Source organism: Syngnathoides biaculeatus, chromosome 16 (assembly GCF_019802595.1).
Source record: "Syngnathoides biaculeatus isolate LvHL_M chromosome 16, ASM1980259v1, whole genome shotgun sequence".
Lineage (NCBI taxonomy): Eukaryota > Metazoa > Chordata > Actinopteri > Syngnathiformes > Syngnathidae > Syngnathoides > Syngnathoides biaculeatus.
Window position 1 is genome coordinate 14247293 of NC_084655.1, and position 21272 is coordinate 14268564.

Consider the following 21272-nt stretch of genomic DNA (forward strand, 5'->3'; position numbering starts at 1 on the left):
GAGGTCAGGTTTCGATCCCGGTCCCACCTGTGTGGAGTTTTCATGTTCTCACCGTGCCTGCGTGGGTTTTCTCTGGGCACTCTGGTTTCCTCCCACATCCCAAAATCATGCAACATTCAATCGGACACTCAAAATTGCCCATAGGTGTGATTGTGAGTGCGTCTGTTGTTTGTCTCTATGTGCCCTGTGATTGGCTAGCAACCAGTTCAAAGTGTACCCTGCCTCCTGCCCATTGACAGCAGGGATAGGCTCCAGCACTGCCTGTGACCCTTGTGAGGATTAGCAGCTAAGAAGATGGATGGATGGTCTTAGTCAATTACATACAAGTTTATTTCACTTATTTTGACCTTCCTGCTTAAAACTGGAAAAAGGTGAATCAGTTGAGTTTTATACATTGTAGGTATCATTAATGGTGGATATATATATATTTTTTTTCATGTATCTCGGTCAAAGGTCTTTTATACCACAAAAACCTGGCGTTTGAACAGGGTGTGTATACTTTTTATAGCCACTGCAGCCCTGTTCCTGTTTTTGTAATCTGCCTGGTGAGCCTATAGTATTGTGCTGTTTTACAAGTAGAAACAATATAGTATGTATAAGAATTTATTGGGGCTGAGTTTGCCTTATTTTATGTTACAAAAATTAATGTTATGAAGAGTACTTATTGTTTTAGACCGATATTGTTCAGCAATACCCAGAATCTTATCCCAGATGTAACCCCTTCCGTCTTTGTGGATGAAAATCGGAGGATGAGGAAAGACTCAAGAGTTGTGGGTGCACCAGGGTGTGGTCACCCAGAAGGAGATAAAGAAGCTGTGGGATGAAAAGAGACTGTGATGACGGGGTGACAAATGGGTGGACGGAGGGAGAGGACACCTTGCGTGATAATAAAATATGAAGAAGGAAGTCAGAAGAATGGAAGAGTGCGTGAGAGGGAATGAGGTGTAAAGAGGTGAGGGGAGGGGGGGTTAAAGGATGAGCTCATTGCAGTCTCGGGGCTCATGACAGAGGTACCGTGAACGATGGGGGGTGGGAGGCATGCAGAGGGGGTGGGGGTGGGGTGGAGGTGGTTGCACAGCTACGAATCGATAGCCAGCGTCTGAATATCACACATTTACACATAGTACCGCAGTATACACACACTAAAAATCATCTACCACTTTTGATACTGGATGTATTTCTTTCATTTTTGTCACTGAGCTGCACACACGGAAAGAACCAATGGAAAGAAGTGTGGAAAGCTGCCTCACCCCCCTTCTTCCACTCTCTCTTTCTTTCTCTCTCGCTCGCTCTCTCACACACACATCCCATCGAATCCACACCCAAGGATAACCTCCATGCCTCTCTCTCTCTCTCTCTCTCTCTCTCTCTCTCTCTCTCTCTCGCTCTCTTGCTTCCGCTCTCCCTTTCTCACTCTGCCTGTCTCTCGCTCTCTCTTACATCTATCCGTTTTCCTCTCCAAAACCTACCCTTTGTTGTATTCGACTCAGGGGGGGGGGGGGGTGCTCGCCTGACCCCGTTCTTTTCCTTCCAACACTTCAGCGGATGCTTTACTTTTTGTCGGGCTACCTGTGGAGGTTCCCATCTTTCTCCGGTTCTTCCCAAGCCAGTTTTTCACATTGAGAGAAGCCCCCGCAGGCAGGCAACATGCTGGGATTGGACGCGTGTGAGTTTGGGGGTCAGATGCTGGAGCTGCTGTGGCTAACTATGTGCTACAGAGGTGAGGCCATGGAAGTGTGAGGGTGCATGCGTGTGTGTATGGGTGGGGGGAAGGGGGGGGTGGCGACAGGGTGTGTGTGTGTGTGTGTGTGTGTGTGGTCTCTAACTAGTATAGTAAACTTCCCAGATTCAAAGTGATTCAAGCTATTTATTAAAGACAACTTCCTAATTATGTTGTATCTGTTGTGTACCATGCGCTCTTGTCCATGTTTAAAGGGCGTGCATGTATGCTCTCCGTGGGAGCGTGTGCACGCGCAGCGCCATATGTCTCAATCGTGGCGGGTGTGGACATTTTTATGTCCGACATGAAACGCTGCCAAGACAAGCCAAAGATAGCAAATCAATAGCTATTGATCACGTGTGTGAATGTGTTTGTCTCCCTGCATCATTGTGGTTCTGCCTACACAGCCACATTTATGTTTCCGTCACTTCAGACCAACATTGAATCGTCTTGAAATGTATGTATGGGAAGTTGCATTTTTTTTTCCTCTGAATGGAACTTGTTTTGGGTGTAAATCATTCTTTTTCGTGTGTGTGTGAATGTGATGACACAGCGTATCCACCACACAAATGATGTCACCAACTTCTGAAGCCACTCTTGTGTTTTTGTGTATGCGTGTGTGTTTGATGGCCTCTCTGCAGTAGTGCTGAACTGTGACAGATGGCGAAAGGTTCTGGGGTTTCCCCCATTCAAAAGTGTGAGTAAGGGACGCGAAGGTGTATGTGAAGTAAAAAAAAAAAAAAGAGAAAGTGAATGAACGCATCTGGTTATGTCAAAAGTACGACAGAGAAAGCTCAGACCCTAGAAGAGAAATTGATCAAAGGAGACTCAATTTAAATAAATTCCATGCCCACAGTGGCTCAGCTGGAAGGCGTTGGCCTCACAGTTCTGAGGTCCCGGGTTCAATCCCGGACCCGCCAAGCTTGTTTTCCTCCTAGGTGGGTTTTCTCCAAGCACTCCGGTTTCCTCCCAGATCCCAAAAACATGCAACATTAATTGGACACTCTAAATTGTCCCTAGGTGTGATTGTGAGTGCAGCTGTTTGTCTCAATATGCCCTGCGATTGACTGACAACCAGTTCAGGGTGTGCCCCGCCTCCTGCCCGTTAACAGCTGGGATAGGCTCCAATACTCCCTGCGACCCTTGTGAGGATAAGCGGCAAAGAAAATGGATGGATGGAAGTTCCATGCCTTGTGTTGGTTTTTGTTATGTAGCCCTTTGTGAATTATGTACATATTATGTAGAGTCCAATACAAAAAAATCCTATACTGGTATTTTTAATATTTCCACAAGCTTTGTTCTTCAGTCAATCTGCTCTTGTCAGACTCAATCTTTTGTTTCAACTTTCAATGTATTTCCATTCATTAAGCTATTTCCTAACCCACTAGGGTTGCAGGAGTTTTGAATCAATTTAGGAATCAAGTCTTCAATTTACTTTCATGCTTTTTGGGGTGGAATGTGTTGGAAAAAGGGAGTACCTGGAGAAAACCTTCAAAAGCACAAGGGGAAAAAATGGTAACTCCACAGCAGAAAGACTGATACCGGATCGGAACCTCAAAACTTTGAAGCAGTTGCGAGCTTGCTAACAAACGTACTATAGTTCCACCAATGGTAGTTCCACTAGTATATTCATATATTTCTTTTGTTGTATCATGCTTTATTTTTAGACATTCATTGACACTAATGAGGCATCTAATACTCATCTCAGGGCCTACTACATGTATCTTCATGCTGGTTGTTGAATAACATGCTGAATTTAGAGTATTACTGTAGTGTATTTTTTTTCCTCCTGTCATTTATCATAAAACAACAATAAAGTAATCAATTCAATAGGTGACTGGGACACAACCAAAATATCTGCTAACTGACAACGAATGAGTATTTTACTATGCTACAGTGCTAATAGTTTCAGTGGCCGACGACCTGGATTTTAATTTGGCTGATGGACTTCAGCTTCAGGCAGCTGAATCATGGTCAGCACATTTTGACGTTCAGGGTTCGAATCAGAACTCCAGCTTTAGTATGTAGTAATTGCATGTTCTCTCCGTGGCCGTGCTTACGCAGGTTTACCCCAGGTACTCCAGCTTCCTCCACATTTCATAAACATGAACATTATAAGCTGTAAATTTCCATGTGAATGTTTTTCTGTGTGTGCCCTGTGATTGGCAAGGTTGTATGCCCAAAGTCAACTGGGATAAGCGTCAGCCCTCCTGTGTGAGCCTAATTAAGACCACTGGCATCGAAAATGGATGACTGGACTTCAGCTTTAATAAAACCTATAGCTGAAAAGTCTCGTTATATTGTGCCATCTGGTCATCATATTGCCAGAGTTATTGTGAGCATCTTTGCATACTGATGTTTGCATTTAATGCTCTGTACCCATAAGGCTTTGTGCGGCCGCACGGAGCCACTAAAGACATTAGCTTGCAGTAAAAACCACAGACATGCTTTAGAAGATGGCACTTTTGAGACTGAAGCACAGATCATTCATTCGGTGGTTATAACTAGCATGATGCAGCAAAAAAAGGAGAGTTATTATAAGAGTTATATAGTTGCTATTTTTCACCCAAGCATCCTGAAGTGTATTCAATTCCTCCTTTTCTCCCCCTTCAATTTCTTTTATCACATTGAGCCCCACCCTTTTTTTGCCTCCCCACTACCTCCCTCAATCATTTTACATGATAATTATGAAGAAAATCCCCACCCACATTTTTTCCCCATTCTCCATGATTTTTCTTGGCCTCATTTTCTTTCCTATTCCCGCTTATCTTTCCCTCGCTATCACCTATATTGTTGGATTACAGTGCATAACCTGCATATTTTACTCATTAATCCTTTCCCAAAGTACATCACTCAGACGAAACACGTACAGACATCACATCCAATGTTTGCTTAACGTCTGTGAAATCTAAAAGCAACACTTAGTTTCAATTTAAAATTCATAAACAGATCCAGCCCTGAGACCATGAGGGACTCATTCAACTCTATCAAATGCAAAATTTTAACTACACTGTCCCCAGGCACTAGCTTTGTCTCATACCAGTCTTATGTATCGCTGCTAAAAACTAATTTAAACACCAAGCAAGAACCGGCTGCATTTCCCTCCTAGTCGTAAACAGTATCGACAAGTGCGCCCATAACAATAACAGCCTATTGAACTGCGTGCGTGTGTTTGGGGTTTGTGTAATAAAGAGAGGCCGGAGTACTGTATGTCAATCATGCCATGTGAGTGAGTTGTATGTCACTCAGCTCAGAAGCATGTAGATGGAAAGGCTGATAAGGCATCTACAGGCTGGCATTCAGCAGCTTCACTGTGGTGTTCTTGTTTCAGGGAAGGCCACATTGCCAGGAAGTACACTGGTTCCAATGATTGTTGTCTCCTCTTAATCTGATCCTTATTGTGCTACGAGCTGTTACTATTTGCTTTGAATGCTTTTTGATTCCTCTTTTGCATCGTTTCAATGTGTAGTAAGCAGTAGATTTTCCCCAAAGGCCTTGTTATGGATTTAGAAATGAGCAGTGATGTTGCCTCGGCCTCAAAACATCATAAACTGGAGAAAAAAAAATCACGTACAAATACAAATTGGGAAACATATGTTCTGCTTACTTCATCATCTCATCTTCATGTCACCTAGTAATTCTTTTGAAAGATAGTTTGACAGTTTGATGCCACCACTGATGGAAAGATACACTTGATGATAAACATTTCAGCCTCAATTAACATCATTTTCTAGGACCATTTCTGGCTACTCAGTATGAAAGAGCACTGCAGTTAATCAATTTACATGCCTAGATTTTATCAAACAGACGCCATGTTGATTCATGATTTATCCATCCATCATCTGGACCACTTATCCTCACAAGGATCACAGGAGTGTTGGATTTATTTTCATATTAATAGCAGCGATGTCTATAAAACACAACTAAATAACATTATTGCTCTTCAAATACTTTCCTGCTGTCTCGCCATTACTGTTTCTCAAACGCTTGCAAAGGATGAGCAGTTTTACTTTGTCTTTTACAATGCTGAACGTCTCTTCACACAATGATTTCAAATTTTAATTAAAGTATCCTCCACACACATAATTAGTGGTTTATGATGGTTAAAGATTTACCCCGAAGCAAATTAATTAACTTTACATTATTTCGTATGAGGACATTTGTGTTGGAATAAAACAGTTTAAAAGTCAACGAGTGACGAGTAATGGCATCGTGTTCCGCCTTGCCGGCTTCATTGTATGTTCATTAGATTATGGACCTATTATCTGAGCTAGTGATATATATAATGCATTGATACCGAGAATACTTTTAACGTGTATCATTGCAATTAGTGTTCTGTGTTTCTGCTTTCTCTTGAGCACCATCTCTCACACTCCTCCCCCTAAAGCCATCTGTTGCCTGCCAAACTGTGTGTTGACTTTCCACAAGATGTTGATTTAAGTAGAAATGCCGGCAGCAGCACTCACTCAGTCTCCTAATTTGTCATGCAACCAAGCACTCCCCCTTCTTGGCTTGGATGACTTGATTTGGCAAGAACGGCAGCAAGTGAACAGTGTTGCTGCAATTCGAAACAGTCATTTTGGTACACGTGGGCACTTGGAAATTCCGACCCCCATTCTGCGGGTGACAAAGAATTACTGTGAGTGACCTCTACTTCAGTAATTATGTTTTCTGCGCTTAGAAAGTACCCAAAGATGGCCAAATCACCACCTAAATAATTCATACAAGTGTTTTGTCTGTGCTTTTCATTGTATCTTTTCTTGGTGTAGAAATGTGTAAATTACACAACTTTACTTTCTACCGTTAACCGTAACTGATTGAACACATACAAGCGATTGGACACTTAATTTGGTTCACTTACACAGTCAAAGGAATCTCATGCAACCGTTGTATAACAAAAACTTCGTAAAGTTATGAATACACAACTTTGATGGATTTTTCCAAATGGGAAAATGTTGGAATATTTTTTAGGCATGACAAAGATTAAAAGTGTATGATTTAGTAAATGCAATATAAAAATACACCAGACAGAATTTCTGTAAAAGCCTGCTTTTTAAAAATAAATGAGAAGTGGTAAAGTCAGTGTGCCAGGTCAGCAGCCCGGAGACCAAATAGGAGAACATGATTTTAAAACCCAAAACACATTAACTCTGCAGAGAACGTGTATGAATAGGTACAGATGGGTGGAAAAGTTTGGTATGTAATTCAATGTAAAGGTAACATTAGATTCATATCCAATTAACTGCATTTAATCTATAAAATATTGATGTAACAGACTCGCGGTCTCATATGTATTTTGATCCTTAAGTCTTCTGTTACCCAGGGTGATTTTGTGATTTTTGTGAGTTAGCGTGTTTTCTCCTTGGCTGTGTGGGTTTACTCCAGGTGCTCTAGTTTCCTCCTCCACATCCCAAAGTCATGGATAAACTGGAGACTCTAAATTGCCCCTAGGTGTGATTGTGAGTGTGACTGTCGTCTGTCTCCATGTCCCCTGCGATTGGCTGACAACCAGTTCAGGGTGTAGTCCTCCTCCTGCCCATTGATAGCTGGGATAGGCTCCAGCGCTCAAGCACCCTTTGTGAGGACAAGCGGCTCAGAAGATTGATGGATGGATAGGAATAAAACACATACTTGGGTGATTAAATATGTCTGACAGATTCTGAACCCCATCCTTTTCCCTCAGGTGTGTTTTTAGATGGTTTTCCCAAAATAGACATTCCCAAACCAAATGGATACCTTTTTAAATCAATTTGTCTGGGTTCTGTTTGAAAGCACGTAAAAATTTATCCTTTAAAATAAATTCAAATGAATATGTGTAAATTTAGCTAGAAATCAGGAATTCAGTCTGCTTCCTCACACTATGACCAAGAAATGTCAATCATCTTGGGTGTGTTTTTTGTGTCAGCCATTTGATAGGCAGGTGGGCTTTCCCACCTCTTGTCCTTACCACCCCTCCCCCTCCTCCCAGCGACCCTGCACATGACTCATGGTATCGATATAAATGATGGCTGCGTGACTTTGACTTCAAGTGAGAATTAATGTCGCCACTGTGTACATACAGTCACATCTCAAGAGAAGTGAAACGAAAGCGATGATGTCACCGTGAAGGGAGTTGAAAGGGTTGCCATGGCGACGGACAAAGGCTAGCGTGTTTGGCTCAGAATGGGTGTGGTGCTGCTGTAAGCAGGCACTGCAGAGTTGCACGTGCGTATGTGGATGTGTGTTTTCTTACCGTCATCCATCTACCTCTACAAACTGAGCTGATGTGTGATGACATCACAACTGAGACACAAGAGTAAACAGCACGTTGTCTCAATCCTGTTGTGCACGCAGTATAGGGAATGTGTGAATTTATGTCACGCTTTATTGCCTCAAATGATCACACAGACTCATTGCTTCACTGCAATGGGATCTCAGAGAAACACAATACAATACGAATATTACAGGATTTTTTTTTTCTACAAACACTAATGATGGTGTCATAATACACCCATGGTAACATGGTAATAACTGAAACATTGTAAGAAAACTAACTACAATACATCACAATATCTATGTTGTCCATTGGGGATAAATAAAATGTTGGAAATTTAGAAATATAACAACTAATCTTTTCTCTCCTAATATTTCCATAAATATATAACATATTCCAATGAATAGCTAAGGAATAACAAGACACACATGACAAGTTTTGAAATGAATCCATATTTTAGTGGGTCATATTTTAATGGAAGGGTTTGCAAAGTGTTCAAAACTCTAGCGAGATTTGAATACAGCCCAATTTCGAGTCTCCAATTAATTCATGTTTTTGTATGTGGGAGGAAACCGGAGTCCCTGGAGAAAACCCACGCAGGCACGAGGAGAACATGCAAACTCCAGATGTAATATAATGTTTTTACAGTTGAGAATGTACGAGGGAGAAGACAAATACACCATGTGAAGCAAATGTCAAAGGGAATGTGAGTTACAATTCAGGATTACCTCACACACATATTTCTACCGGTCACACATATTACGCTCTTACACACTACTGAACAATACTCGCAGACAATAATGAAACACATACGCTACTGATCTTGTTTTTCACTCACACACAGTACTGAAACGCCCATTACTGCTAAAACAAATCCTTATATACCTCTTTGACTAATGCTCTTAAACTGTTGGACTATTTGCTCATGTAGTTTTTCACAAGTGGTGAACCTTGCCCCATTCTTGCTTGTGAACAACTGTGCCTCATGGGGATGCTTTTTTTTTATACACAAGTATAACACTCTACTTACATACGTCATAATAAAATCCTCTCATATATCATAGTTAAATCCTCTAGGAAAATTCGGTATCCCGAAATGCTCTCACGCATACTGAAATGCTCTAAAATCTATATACTGAAATCCTCTCACATACTGCATTGCTCGTGTGAAAGTGTTTCTGTTACTAGGGGAAATTTGATTTTAGTTTTCCTCCAATGCCATTCATTGATCTTTGCCCTAATTGCCGTCCTCGTTTGTGAAAGGATTCCTGGTGGACAAGAGGGAATTGCAGTTGGAGGAGGAAGAAGATGACAGGAACCTCAACTACAATCCTCCAGCTCAGAAGACTTTGCAGGAGATTCAGGATTTGGACAAAGATGATGAGAGTCTGGTGAAATACAAGCAGACACTGCTGGGGGTCCGGCCACTCATGGCAGGTGTGTGTTACGTGTGGAGTACGCATGTGTCGTTACACGAGGAAAGCATGCGTCATCCCTGTGGCCAAGTTTCTGCAGCTCTAATTCAATCAATCCAATAACTCGCATGCATAGATACAGTTGAAGTCATCAAGTTCTGATTACACACACACATCCACAGAGATCTGCTAGCTCAGCAGCATTTCATAATGCACAGTCAGGCTGACAACTGATATCAGAAGAAGATCACCGACTGCAACATAACCAAACACAACGCTCAGTATGCAGTGTACTTGGATTGCAAATCCTTTATTTTTTATGATATCCAATTAAAAGCAAAACAAAGTTGAGATATTTATTGTTCAAACTGTTTTGTTGGTGGAATTCTTTCTCATTCTTGCTTGATGTACAAATCAAGTTCCTCAGCAGTCCAGGAGATCTGGTCGTATTCACACATTTTCTCGTTGAGACGAGTCGGGACTGCTGGGAGGTCAGTCGAGTACTCGCACTCTTTTATTCAAAGCCATGCTCTTGAAACAAGAGCTGAATGTGCCCTGGCATTGTCTTGCTCAAATAAGCAAGGACATCTCTGGAGAAAAAAAAAACATTGCTCGGATGGGATGCCAGTATATGTTGCTCCAAAATCTTTATGTACCTTTCACCATTAATGGTGCATTCACAGATGTGCGAGTTACCAATGCCATTGGCACTAACACACCCGCATACCTTTACAGATGATGCCTTTTGAACTTTGTGCTGAAAACAATCCAGATGGTCCTTTTCCTGTCTTTGTGAGGACATGACAGACATGATCTCAAAAAGAATTTCAAATGTGGACTCTTCAGACCACAGCACATGTTTCCACTCTGCATCAGTCCATTTTAGATGAACTCGGACCAAGAGAAGGAAGAGAAGATGTTTTTGGGTGTTGTTGGTATATGGCTTTCGTTTTCCATTGTGGAGTTTTGAGGTGGATTTGTACATGTAGCGACAAGCTGTATTAAATAACAATGGTTTTCTGAATTTTTCCCGAGCCCGCATGCCGATATCCTTTACACAATGATGCCTGTTTTTGATGCAGTGCCGCCTGAGAGAGAAAAGGTCAGAGCCATTCAATATTGGTTTTCGGTCATGCCACTCACAAGTACATGCAGAGATTTCTTCAGATTCTCTGAAAGTTTTGATGATGATCATATGAGCCATAGATGATGAAATCCCTACATTTCTTGCAAATATACATTGAAAAATCTTCTTTATCTGTTAGACTATTTTCTTTGCAGTTGTTCAAAAACTGATGACCCTCGCCCAATCCTTGATTGTGTACAACTAAAGCATTTTGGGGATGCTCTTTTCATACTGGACCATCACACTCACCTGTTTCCAGTTAAACATTTCATCTATGGAATCTTCTAAACATGTATTTCTTTGACGCATTCCTCTTTTGTTGCCCCTGTCTCAACTTTTTGGGGAATGTGTTTCAGGGATCAAATTCAAAATGAGAGAATATTTTCAAAATAAATAAATTAAAATGCTCATCAGTTTTGAACATTTAATATCTTGTCCTTGCAGTGTATTCAATTGACTATAAGTTGAAAATAATTTGCAAATCATTGAATTCAGTTTTTATTTCCGTTTTACTCAATGCCCTAATTTCACTGGAATTGGTGTTTGTATTACAACTCCAAAGTATGAGGAAAATATTGATTTAATGTACAACATGTGATATTCTGCAGACTTGTCAGGCCCGAATGTCCAGGTGACCAAACTGACCCTATTATTGGATGAGGCTCCTGGACCGATCACCATCAACCTAACAGGTGAACTATGAAGTCCTTCCCTTCCTCAATACTGGCTTTTCTGATTAGTTACCTTTGCTACACTCTGCTGGCAACATGGATGCACAAATCATTTGGCTGCCGTAGGGCAAGGCATCTCACCAAATTATGCTGTGTTCATTAGCCGAATGTCTGCATTGGGTGTGTCCAGAGAACGAGAAAGAGAGGGAGACGGAGAGCTACTGAGAGAGCTAAATGTTTGCTTAGAGGGCATTATTGACATTTTCCCCTGGGCACAAGCAGAGGCAGCAGCCAGGGAGGTAGTGTAAGGTTTGTGTTTGTGTTGCATTCATGCATGTATTCATGAACTGTACAAGTGTATGGATTTGCTTGAAATAGGATTTTTTACATTCACACATTTCCTCAGTTGTATTTGCAAAGCAATAACGACTTTGTATTAAACAATTTCCTGTCATGCACATTGATGCTTCCAAACATGCATCCTGTCATGTGCAATGTAACGTTTGCTAAATTGTACAATCTGGAAATTATTGCACTGCACATCTAGATGCAAATGTTACGGCGGTGCGACTCTCAATACGAGGTAATTCACACATAGAGGTTGGGCATGAAATATATTTTGAAGTACACATGTTTCTGTAAAAATTGATTCAGCGTAAGAAATTAGATCCGGTAATGTCTTCGGATACTTACTGTATGAGTGGTCTAACTTGGGAGTTTTTGACTTACAAGCTGTTGTTTAGCCTATATATAAATATATATATATTTTTTTGGTTTTGTTTTTTTCCATCCATCCATTTTCTGTACCGCTTAGGCTCACTAGGGTTGTGGGCGTGCTGGAGCCTATCCCAGCAACATTCACTTGCAAGCAATAATTTGAAATGAGTGCTGTTTGGTGGTTGTGTACTCAACTCAACTAAGCTCACTTCACAACAACAAGCAGCAGCTTAGCAGAGAGTAAGTAATTCCTCACAAAAGAGGCTTCAAGGTGTTTGTTACCACCCTATTGAAGTTTACTGTCAACCTAAACATTTAACTTAGATGATTATGTTTATTGTATTCAAAACAAATATGTCTGCTTTAGGTAAGTTAGATGAACCTAATACTAACAAATACTGCAAAACGCCATAGAAGAGCGAAAATATCACATTGGTGTTGCGGTGCTATTGAACAGAAATGATGGAGCAACACGTAGACAGAAACATAGCAACTCTCACGAGCATATTTTATTTATCTTGTTCAAAGAACAACTAATACTACTGTAGCTTACTGAGAACTTTCGACCAGCTCCAGGTGTTTAAAACCAGGTCCTCAAAACTGTGAGGCAGACGTGCTAACCAGTCGGACACTGCACCGCCATATAACAGACATGATTAAGTTAAAGTGGAGAACATTTAATGTTTGGTGGCATAACCCTTAATTGCAGTAATTGCATCAACCCTGTGACCCACCGACTTCACCAAATGGGCTTTTCCAGGCCCTTACTGCAGCCTTTTTCGCTTCATGTTTGTTTCTGGGGGTTTAACCTTCAGTCTCCTCTGTAGGAGGTAAAATGCATGCTCTATTAGGTTAAGGTCTGCTGATTGACTAGGCCAGTCTAAGACCTCCCACTTTTCCCACCCGATCAAGTCCTTTGTTGTGTTGGCTCTTAGGTCATTGTCTTGTTGACTGATGCAGCTTGTCATGATTAGTTTGGATGCATTTTTTTTTTATCGCCAAACGGTTTGCCAATCTCCATAGGGCAGAGAAGACTTAAAAGACTCCATGACTTCTTTCAGAAGGGCCTCACCTGTCTTTATTGATGATGGAACTCATAATGGTAGGAGCAGAATGGATTCTGAAGTCTATAAAACCATTTTGTGTGCCAGTTTACCGAAAAAACCTCTCCAAATTAAGCGGCAGAAGCTTCATTATGCTACAAGACAATGACCCAAAACAAACTGCCAACACAGCAAACGACTTCATCAGGGCTGAAAAATTAGAAGGTCTTGGAATGGCCAAGTCAATCACTGGACCTTAACCAAATTGAGCATGCAGACTGAAGGGAGAAACCCCCTGAAACAAACGAGAACTGAAAAGGGCTGCAGTTTTTCCTGCCTGGAAAATCATTTGGAATGAAGAATGCAACACCCTGGTGAACTCAATGAATGGATTGTAGGCTTGATGCAGTTATTGTAAGTAAAGGGGTTAAATGTTATGCACGTTAAGTTAATTTAATAATGTCTGTTCCAATACTTTTGCTCACTTGAAAAGTGGGTGGCTTCAAACAAAAGGTGCTCTGTCCTAAGTTGTTTAACACAGTGATTTCCAACCTTTCTAGAGCCAAGGCACATATTTTACAATGGAAAAATCCCGACACACCAACAAAAGTACATGTCACCAAAAATGGATCAATTAATTACTGTATGTACTTCCTGCCATCTAATAGAAGATGATTGTTTTGTTCTATCTGTCATTGTGCCTCACTGGAATGAATAGATGAATAAAGATACATTATTTCTTGGAAATAAATGTTTTTTTAACAATTACATAAAATTGGATAACTTCCCACGGCACACCTGGAGAGCACTCACTGCACACTAATCTACACCGGCACACTGCTTGGGAATCACTGGTTTAACACATCTAGATGTAACCTACTCCCTCATATTCATCTTTTGGTCTGAAACCCAAATTTTCTTCACTATACAACAAAAACAAAGGTGTTCCAATACTTTTGGGGGGGACTGTATATGAAGTGCACACGACCAGTATGCATTTGTGTTTGTATGTAGTGTACAGTTATGTCTGAAGAGATCGGGTAGACAGTGTGACCTATTTTCACAGCAGCTCTCTCTGTGTCTCCTGAGAGAAGTAATGTATGGAGAGAGGGAGAGAATTGAAGGGAGGCGAAGGGATACGGTAAATGTGCCAGAATTCACCTCAGCCTCCAATCATTCAATACTTTGGAATGAGAACAATTGGAGCAGTGATTCAGCAGGTTTGGCATGAAATCGCAGAAGAATAGTGTGTGTATAATTTTACTTAAATAGATGGATGTGTCACTAGGAGATCTATTTTTAATATGAAACCTTTAACATGCACGACCCTGTGCAATTTATGAGAGAGAGAGAGAGAGTGTGTGTCTGGATGTGTGTGTGTGTGTGTGTGTGTGTGTGTGTGTGTGTGGTGTGTGTGTGTGTGTGTGTGTGTGTGTGCATGTGTTCTCAACACATCCCCGCTGTTTTTATTCGCCTCATTCCGCGATCATACTTCCTGCTTCACTCTCCATTAGGAAGCACTCAGGACCAATGCTCCGATTTAAACTGAGATATAAAAGAATTAAGCAGTGAATCCATTTCTGATGGCTTCTAAAACTTCCTCCCTGCATCAGCATGAAGCCAGTTGAAGGCCATGGTGAAACAAAGTTAACTTCCCCTTTTATGCAGAACAAAAGAGGAGTAGTGAATAACACATATGGTAGATGGGACTAGAGCAAGGCTATAAATAAATACAGTACTACACACATCAAACTTTGGCCATGAATTTAAATGAAATTGGACTGAAGAAAAAATCAATTGACATGAAATGTTGCAGTATGTAGCCCAGTTGTACAGTAGGTGGTTGGATGCCAAGTCAAAGCATTTATGAGGCCTTTACTCAGCGGCAGTGTGATCACACAGTGAGTCACCAGCATGTTGTCACTATGATGCGATCACACTTTTCTACATGAGTGAGACACTTTTTACAGCTGATGTCATGTGTTTGTCCAGGGGATGTGACCAGCCAGAAGGAGAAGACCTTTGCCTTAAAGGAAGCAGTCAAATACAGGCTCAAAATACACTTTAAGGTAAGAGGAAAGACATACTTGAGAGCCAGGTAGGCCCAAATTGATGACGTACCGCGGCTCTAAATGTTCCTAACGTTGTGGACTTTAACACAAGCACCGAGCTGCACGCCTGTGACGACACCTGCTGGACCTCAGCGTCTTATGTTTGCATTGTATTGACGGGATTTCAGAGACTGAATTTCATCCCATTTTTGTGGAGCACATGCCACTCAAAAACCAATTTAAAAAAAATGATGGAAAAGAATACAAATTTCTCGAGCTCAATTTGTGTGACATCATTCTAAAAAAAATCAGATGAACTGCTGCAATCACAATTTATTGTCACAAGTGGTCTCAGGTCTTTATGTTTTTTTTTGTGTAAAATACCAAGGTAAAGCCTGCTCTGGATACTTAAAGTCCAACTGACATGCTTATAAACATTGTAAAATGGATATTGTAATGAAAAATATATATAACGTTATTCACTTCAATGCCTATGCGAAAAAAATACATATGAGCGGAGAGCGTGTCATCCATGTGCAAAGTTGCGGAAGTCTCACTCGACATCGGAATGGTACCCATATTGCCTGCAACGTCATCAACAGATGTCATCCTGGAACATTCGCCATTGAAAACACATAGTGGCACCTGCTATGGGAGAGGAACAACAGAGATTTTGGGATTTTTCCCGACGCCCCTTCTGACACGGAAGAAGAGAACATCTCACAGTCGAGTGAAGTGACCGGGGCAATATTACTTTATTGTTTCGAGCCATGTTTAGTTGATATGCGGATCACTTCTAACTAACAACAGACTCCCCGACAGTATGTATGACAGTATGCGGCGCACTCAGCCGCGAGCGACAACAACGCCGTAAAGCGGCCCGGCCACAACAAGCCACCGCAGCCTGGCGCCACGACGAGCCACCCCGAGCGTTGTAGTCGCTTGCTGAAAGAAGTATTACATTACATTGTCCCCCCAAACCATTTTTTTTCATAGCTTTACACATCAACCTGTCATTTGGAACTAAAAAAGTTCTCATCCTTTGCACCCGTGCAATCTATTTTCCACGACAAACCGGGTCTTTTTGAAAAGTGTGAAGAGTGAATGCATCCTTCCGAGTGTTTGAGCAAGATCCAGCAATACAACAAGCCGTTTTTTTGGCCAACACAAAGGAACAAAGAGCTACCTTCCCGCAAGTAAAACTGGCATAAACACACAAACCCGCCAGAGTGGGTATCTGCAAATAATGTCACTTCCTGCTTCTTCTCCAAAACACATCCCTCGAGAGGATTTTCATGGCGAGAGTTACAAAAAACCATATACGTCAGAATCATGTTGTGTGGTGAAAAAACGGATGGGTCCATTCCGGCTGTCTTTTTTTTTTTTTTTAAATTAAAAACATACTAAAAATCTTGCTTGTGGTGTCAGTTGGATTTTAAGTGTTTATTTCTTCTAGTTTTTGCACATATAATACAACTTTTTTTGTGTATGCATCCTCCCGTTGGTCCATGTTGTGCCAAAAAACATTGAGTCGGCTCCGGTGAGTAACCTATGAATGCACCGTAATAGTATTTGATCTGGCACGCTACACAATTCTAAAAAAAAGAAAAAAAAAACATTAACAAACAAAAAGACACCAGAGGAACTGTTACAAGACCTCCAAAACAATTTATCTACAAATACTCGTGCAGCGCTCAACATCAATGAGTAGTCTGCCTTTGAAAGATAAGCTTTTTATCCATTGCTCAATGAACACAAAAGCAATTTCCACAACGATTATGTTCAGGCTATTTCTTGTTAATTTGAAATTATGAGTGATGAAGTCAAGTAAAATATGTATACAATGTATGGTTTTGCAGGTAAACAAAGAAATTGTCGCTGGCTTGAAGTACCATCATGTGAGTTTCAGAAAAGGACTAAAAAGTAAGTTCACTTCACTCGTGATTTTGCCCTTTAACTCAAACAAGTCTGAATAATATTCGAAGCAAAACTGATGTGACATCTCACAAGGGAGAAGAAAAATGCGCACTAGCGCTTTACACAGACAATATTTACTCATTCAAATCACTTTTTGGCATTTTCACACAATGAACGTTAGGGAATGCAGACAAATTGTAATGTGTGCTAAATGTGGCTTCATTAGGAGAAAAGCAGAACCATACTTTCCACATTCACTTTTGACTCTTTGAGTATCAGCAACAAAACAGCTCATTTCAAACACGGGCAAAAAAAGAACACTCAGTGAATAAAACCCAAAAACAACATGACAATTCCAACAGAGTGATACTTTTAAAGCGTTAGCCTGAGTGCAAAAACAGAATAGAGGAGATATTTGGTGAGGAATGGAGGAAATGTTCCCTAAAAAAATCTTATCATTGCCTCCAGGCTTTCCAAAAAACCACACTCACTCTTTATTGTGCATATTTCCTCTTCTCTGGAGCCAGCTGATTCTCTCGTGACAATTGCACCATGTTTTTGTGGGTCAATATTAAAAATAATACAATGCAGGATATTGTATGCCTCACAACTCACTGAAGGCTTAGAGTTTTTCCATCCCAGCGCATTAATACTTAATCACTTTTTGTGTGGTGATTCCTCCCCCCCGATGGTCCAATACACTCATTTTTGGCTCTGTCCCTCAATGTTCAATGCGTTTACCGCAATTTCCGGCCTACAAGCCGCAACTTTTTTCCCACTCTTTCAACCCTGCGGTTTATGAGGTGATGCGGCTAATTTGTGCTTTTTTCCTAATGGCCGCAAAGGTGCACTCGAGTGGAACAGGTAAGAATGAGACCGGTGGAATATATGTGCCGAGGAAGTAACTTTTACCGGACCTGTTAGCACTGCGTTAGCGTTAGCACTGTGCTAGCATGTTGCTGCTGTGTTAATGGCGTGTCTCCGTGATATTTACTGGTAAATTTTATTTTAAACGGCACTGTTAGCATTTTTATGTGTACCATCTTTGTAAATATTTTGTGTTTCAGTGTGGGTTTCAAAATGGGCACTTGTGGATTTTAGACAGTTGCGGCATATGTATGTACGAAAAGGTATTTCCTTTACAAAAGTACTCGACGGCTTGTAAATAGATGCACTCTGTAGGCCGGAAATTACGGTAATTTACAATTTTGCTGGTTAACAACTTATATGAACAAAGACAAGTTTTTACCTGTTAGGGGAGAGGACAACTCATTCCTGAGCCAAAGTGTGTGTATACCAGTGCATACCACACCCCAATAATTTGTAAGACTGAAATGGTGAAAAGCTATTTATTGCTGTATCTCCACACCTGAGTACTAAATAGTTTTCAGTCTTGGCACGTTTTCAGTTTTCCTCTTCTGAATTCACTTTCTAGGGTCTTTAAGTGAGATCCAGGATATGTGATTTGTGCGTGTCGTCCAAGCGCAGAATCCACATGTTCTCTGTGGCATTTTTTTTTTCTGACTTTCCACTTTCGATGTGCCTGCAGTCGACAAGGTGTCCTACATGATGGGCAGTTACTGCCCTCGTGAGAACGAACATGAGTTTGTGTTCCCTGCTGAAGAGACGCCTCAAGGCCTGGTGTCACGTGGTCTCTATCAGATCAAGTCGCACTTCACTGACGACGACAAGAACGTCTACTCGGCCTGGGACTGGAACCTCGAGATCAAGAAGGACTTGGATGAGTAGGGCCGCTCTTCTTCTTTATTCTCACTCCTCGACTCTCCTCCCTTTCCTCCTCTCTTGTCACCCAAAGAGCATCTTTGTAAAACAGGATGCTTTTCTTCTTGTTCTCTTATCCGCGTAAACGTACGCAACTCTCAAAGGGACACTAAGAGAACTGTAGCTCCTTCGGTTTGCTTTTGTCTTTGCATTCAAAATATTGTGAAATATCCATATGGTAAGACTATGAAAAGCCATGGTCCTTTTTCCCCATCACCTAGCAACAGCGAATGTTACCAAACTGCGAGCAAAAAAAGAAAGTCCATGAAAAATGAAAAGACGCTATTGTTGCGCTTGTTTTCAGCGGCCTATACGGTCTCTTTATTACGTCATAAATTTTATAAGTCGTAATATCCAGGTTTGGTGCACCGGGGTGCAGCACAAAATACCACATAAAACATTTAACAGCATCCAAAAAAGAAACACGCAAAATGTAGAGACATGCACAAATACCTCTGTCTCAACATTGTGCTAAAATATTAAATACTTTTATAATTAATTACACTCATTAAAGGTAATTATTCTTAAAATTATATTTAATATACAGTAGATTAGTATAAAATTTGATCTACCACATTATGTGTAGTAGGAATGACTAGTGCTGAACATTTTCAGGATGAGCTCCCCTCACAATGTACACTTTTTTTTGCAAGATGTTTTGCTTTTAAAGCTGTTCTTTCAGGTGTTTTCAAAGCTTTTTGGACCATTGAAAGACTAAAACGAAAAAAGTTGGACTATGTTTACTGTCGAAAGAAACGCATGTTTTAGGATTTGATGCTTATTCCCCATTCAAGTAAGAGAGCCGATGTGTAAGTTAGGACACAAGATGTGAACGTTTGCTGTGAAGTTACACGGACATTATCAAAAGGGTGTCCAATGTAAGAGCTGCATCCAAAATCCTGCTTTTAATAAGAGAAAAAAAGATAAATTCACTTCATATGGTGGTATTAATTTAACACTACAATGTATTATGTTGTGCTTGTAGGTTGCAGTGTGTGAAAGGCAATTAGATCTTGTTTGATTCTACTGATGTACATAATATTGGTGAGTATGGAGGATGAAAAAAATGAGATTATGTACTGTATATAGGAGACATAGATTTAGGTGTGATTTATTCATTCCCAGTATAAAAACTGACTGATGTGTTGGGATGTTGTCATTTTTGATGCACATAATGACCAATGAACTCATTCAACTTGGTGTCATCGAAATAATTACTGTAAACGTGGACATGTTTTGTTGTTGCATGGTTTAATGAGAGAGAATCTCTTTGTTTTTATACAATTTAATTGTAAAAAATGTGGTTGAAAAAAAAACAAACACTGTGGCATATCCAGAAGTTGAAGGTTGACTACAGATATGGTGCAGTACTCAAATGGATCTTCTTTAAAGCAGGGCAAGATGAACAGCAGCGCTCAAGTCAACTGTATTGGTCGCTGATATGTTCAATATTGGTGTCAAATCTTGTATGCTGTATCTTTTAATAAAGGCAAGTGAAAACAACAAACACATTTATGTATTTGCATGACGCCAAAAGACACACTCAAGGTCTCCGACAATATCTTATTAGCTATCTTAAGATAACATATTAAAGAACAAATAGTAAACATCACAAAATACGATAGCAAAAAATGTAGAAATTCTCTATTAGGCTATAATTATATGCAAATAACATTCATGTAATTATTGCTGTCTTGTCACATGATAATCTACCTCATACTGACACACTTCAGATGATCTTACTGTACAGCAAGTATACAAGTAAAGTGACGTCCTACTCTCCAGTGACCCAGAACTCCTTTTTGGGCTGCTTCTGTGCAGTGGCGTTGTTGCTGCGGATGGCTGCGGTGGGCAAGCACGGCCAAATGGAGGAAAGCGTCGAGCCAATAGCAGCAGGAGTCCCCAGTCTGAAGTCATGATAGGCCCCTCGCAGCGAGCCTGCAGGAAGGACTTGTTATGCATTCAACATGATGACAAGCATCGCCAAAGGCATGAGAGCTTTAAGATATCGTGGTCTTTGCAATGTTGCGGAAACCCTTGCTTATTAATCTTTGGTCGACAAGGACAAAATGTGACTTTTTTTTAAAGTCTTGGAACTGCAAAAAACAAAGGATTCCAATTCCCAGTCCAAGTGCATATGGAAGTCAGCGAAATCCAGGAAAACCATCAGAAAAAGGAGAAAATTGTTCTTTTAACCCCTCCTTAAGCATCAATCTGTGGAAAGATGTTAAAATGCACTTGAAAAGGATCACCTGAAACAGTTAGATCTCTGTGTCAGTGTCATCTCACAAAAAAATAAAAGCGATTTGGCTCTGTATTGTCACATGCACTCTCGTGCATGTGCATGTGCCCAGGTTTAGAGGTTACCTTCCTGCTTATTGCATTAATTAATTTCCTCTGAAATGTTATGCAACATGTACAAGGTCATACTGAGTGACGGGATAATCTTCAGTACGTTTACGCTTGAAATTAAATTTCAAATTTCATAAATGGCAAAGAAGGCGGCACGGTGTGCTCAGCTGGAAAGCATTGGCCTCACAGTTCTGAAGACCCAGGTACGATCCCGGCACCGCCTGT

At 40.7% G+C, this 21272-nt stretch overlaps 1 protein-coding gene across 1 annotated transcript; it reads left to right on the plus strand.

The window, feature by feature from the left end:
* The first annotated feature begins 1542 nt into the window (after positions 1-1542).
* On the plus strand, positions 1543-20183 carry arhgdig (Rho GDP dissociation inhibitor (GDI) gamma). The gene is made up of 8 exons (XM_061847144.1): positions 1543-1720; positions 9237-9410; positions 11123-11206; positions 14938-15014; positions 16856-16919; positions 18463-18658; positions 19681-19739; positions 20088-20183. Exons 1-7 carry the CDS (start codon positions 1648-1650, stop codon positions 19703-19705), a joined length of 693 nt encoding a protein of 230 aa, XP_061703128.1. The 5' UTR covers positions 1543-1647; the 3' UTR covers positions 19706-19739; positions 20088-20183.
* Positions 20184-21272: the final 1089 nt, after the last annotated feature.